The sequence below is a fragment of the Naegleria gruberi genome (genome assembly GCF_000004985.1).
Source record: "Naegleria gruberi genomic scaffold NAEGRscaffold_125, whole genome shotgun sequence".
In the NCBI taxonomy this organism is placed as follows: Eukaryota; Heterolobosea; class Eutetramitea; order Acrasida; family Naegleriidae; genus Naegleria; species Naegleria gruberi.
In genome coordinates, this window is record NW_003163202.1 from 1 (window position 1) to 1859 (window position 1859).

At 33.2% G+C, this 1859-nt stretch overlaps 1 protein-coding gene across 1 annotated transcript in view; it reads right to left on the bottom strand.

The window, feature by feature from the left end:
• Nucleotides 1–1034: 1034 nt before the first annotated feature.
• NAEGRDRAFT_54645 (uncharacterized protein) overlaps nt 1035–1859 on the bottom strand; it is a gene marked incomplete at both ends in the record, with an annotated part of 6936 nt that continues 6111 nt past the window's right edge. Inside the window, 2 exons of the mRNA XM_002668667.1 lie at nt 1035–1502; nt 1743–1802. Of these exons, the coding sequence (XP_002668713.1) occupies nt 1035–1502; nt 1743–1802 (528 nt within the window). The remainder of the gene's footprint in view (nt 1503–1742; nt 1803–1859) is intronic.

Sequence of the window (1859 nt, forward strand, 5' to 3'; positions counted from 1 at the left end):
ACCAATTATCAAATAGAAGAATCTTTCTATGTGCATCCAAGAGTGAGAACAAGTTGCTTGCTTCATCACTACTAGTGTTGCTGTCCTTGATGATATTATTTACATTGTTACTGAATGATGAAGAGGAATTACATGTATTGCCACTATGAAAATTGTTTGATTCTTCTGTCTGAATCATGTGAGCATGCTCAACTTGCTGATGTTGCTGATACATGTTGTTCGACACAAAATGATTCCAATTCATGGCTGATGATGAAACTCCTCCAAATATATTAACACCATTACTATTATCTGTATAATTTGATGTATCCAAGTATTGTTGTCCATCTATTTTAACCTGCCTTAAAGATTCGATTACATTATTCAATAATTCAGTATTTGGTGTGAGAGGAGTGATTAAATTTTGATTGGGTGAAGCATATTGTTGAGGAGTGAGAGGTGAAGTTAAGGATGTTGAATTCCCTTCTCCTTGTTGGTAATTAGTAGAATTATTATTATTATGATCATCAAACATTGAGATGGTAATTCTTTGCATTTTCTTTGAAGGCTTTGAATAACCCAAATATGAAATTTCAAATAAATGGGTTGTTGCAGCTAGGAATGTGTTGAAGAAAGACAGGTTGCAAAATTGGTGTGTTTGTTGTTGTAAAGAGAGAAAGAAGGAAAAAAGCAAATATCCAGAAGATGTGTGTTTAATCTTTTTTCTTCTTGGTTATTTTGGAGGAATCATAAGTAAGAGTTTGATTCTGAATTCGTCAAGAACAAATAAGTACATGTATTAATAACAAAACACAACGGTGAATTTGGCGCGTTTGTTTTACATTCTTTCCTTATTAGAACCTTAAGATGACAGATTAGTGGATGGAAAGTTGAAAAAAGAGCATAAATTAACTTCCCAATTCCACACCAGAAAAGGTATATTTAACAGAAAAGTCTTTCTTTCTTTGTATTCCACAAAGTTGTTGGTGACTGTTCATCTATTTAAAAAAGTCGATTGGAATAAGAATTTATTGACCTAGTAATTTGTGTTATATTTAGGCAGGTTTAGGATTGGATGAGGTAGCGGCACTAATTGAAGAGTTGTTGGTTGACTTGGATTGATTTTCTTCATCTAGTTTCTTGTTTTCAGTTTCTTCTTTGAGTTTCTTCTCTTCGTTTTGCTTTCGTTCTTGTTCTTCCTTTTGTTTCTTCTCTTCTTCTTCTTTTTTTAATTGCTCCTCTTTGAGTTTCTTCTCTTCCTCAAGTTTCTTCTTTTCTTCCTCCTCTTTTTTCTTCTTCTCCTCTTCTTCCTTTTTCTTCTTTTCTTCTTCTTCTTTTTTCTTTTTCTCTTCCTCTTCCTTTTGCTTCTTTGCTTGCTCCTCTTTGAGTTTTCTCTCCTCTTCCATTTTCTTCTTCTTTTCCTCTGCTTCTTTGATTTTTCTTTCCATTTCCAACTTTTCTTGTCGTATCTTTTCCTGTTTTTTACGTTCCAATTCTCTGAGTTCTGCCTCCTTTTCTGCCTTCTTATCAATGTTTGTTGGATCGTGCAAGAACCATCCAGTAATTGCTGTTGACACTTCACAATTATGAACACTGAATGCATTGAAAATCATTGAAATAACTGATTGTCCATTCCAATCTGGTTCAGTTCCCAATTCTAATGGTTTATCAGCACTGGTTCTGAAAATTGCACCATCAGGAATAGTTCCTTGTCCATTCTATAATTCTCTTGATAAATATTTATAAATTGTTCCTAAACTTACCTCACAATCGTATGGTTTTGCCAAACTAATCCTCTTGTGAATTTTCACAAATTCTCCATTCTTTAATTTAGAAGCATGCATCAATGAATGATCAAAATAAATGTCAGGTTGATTCAA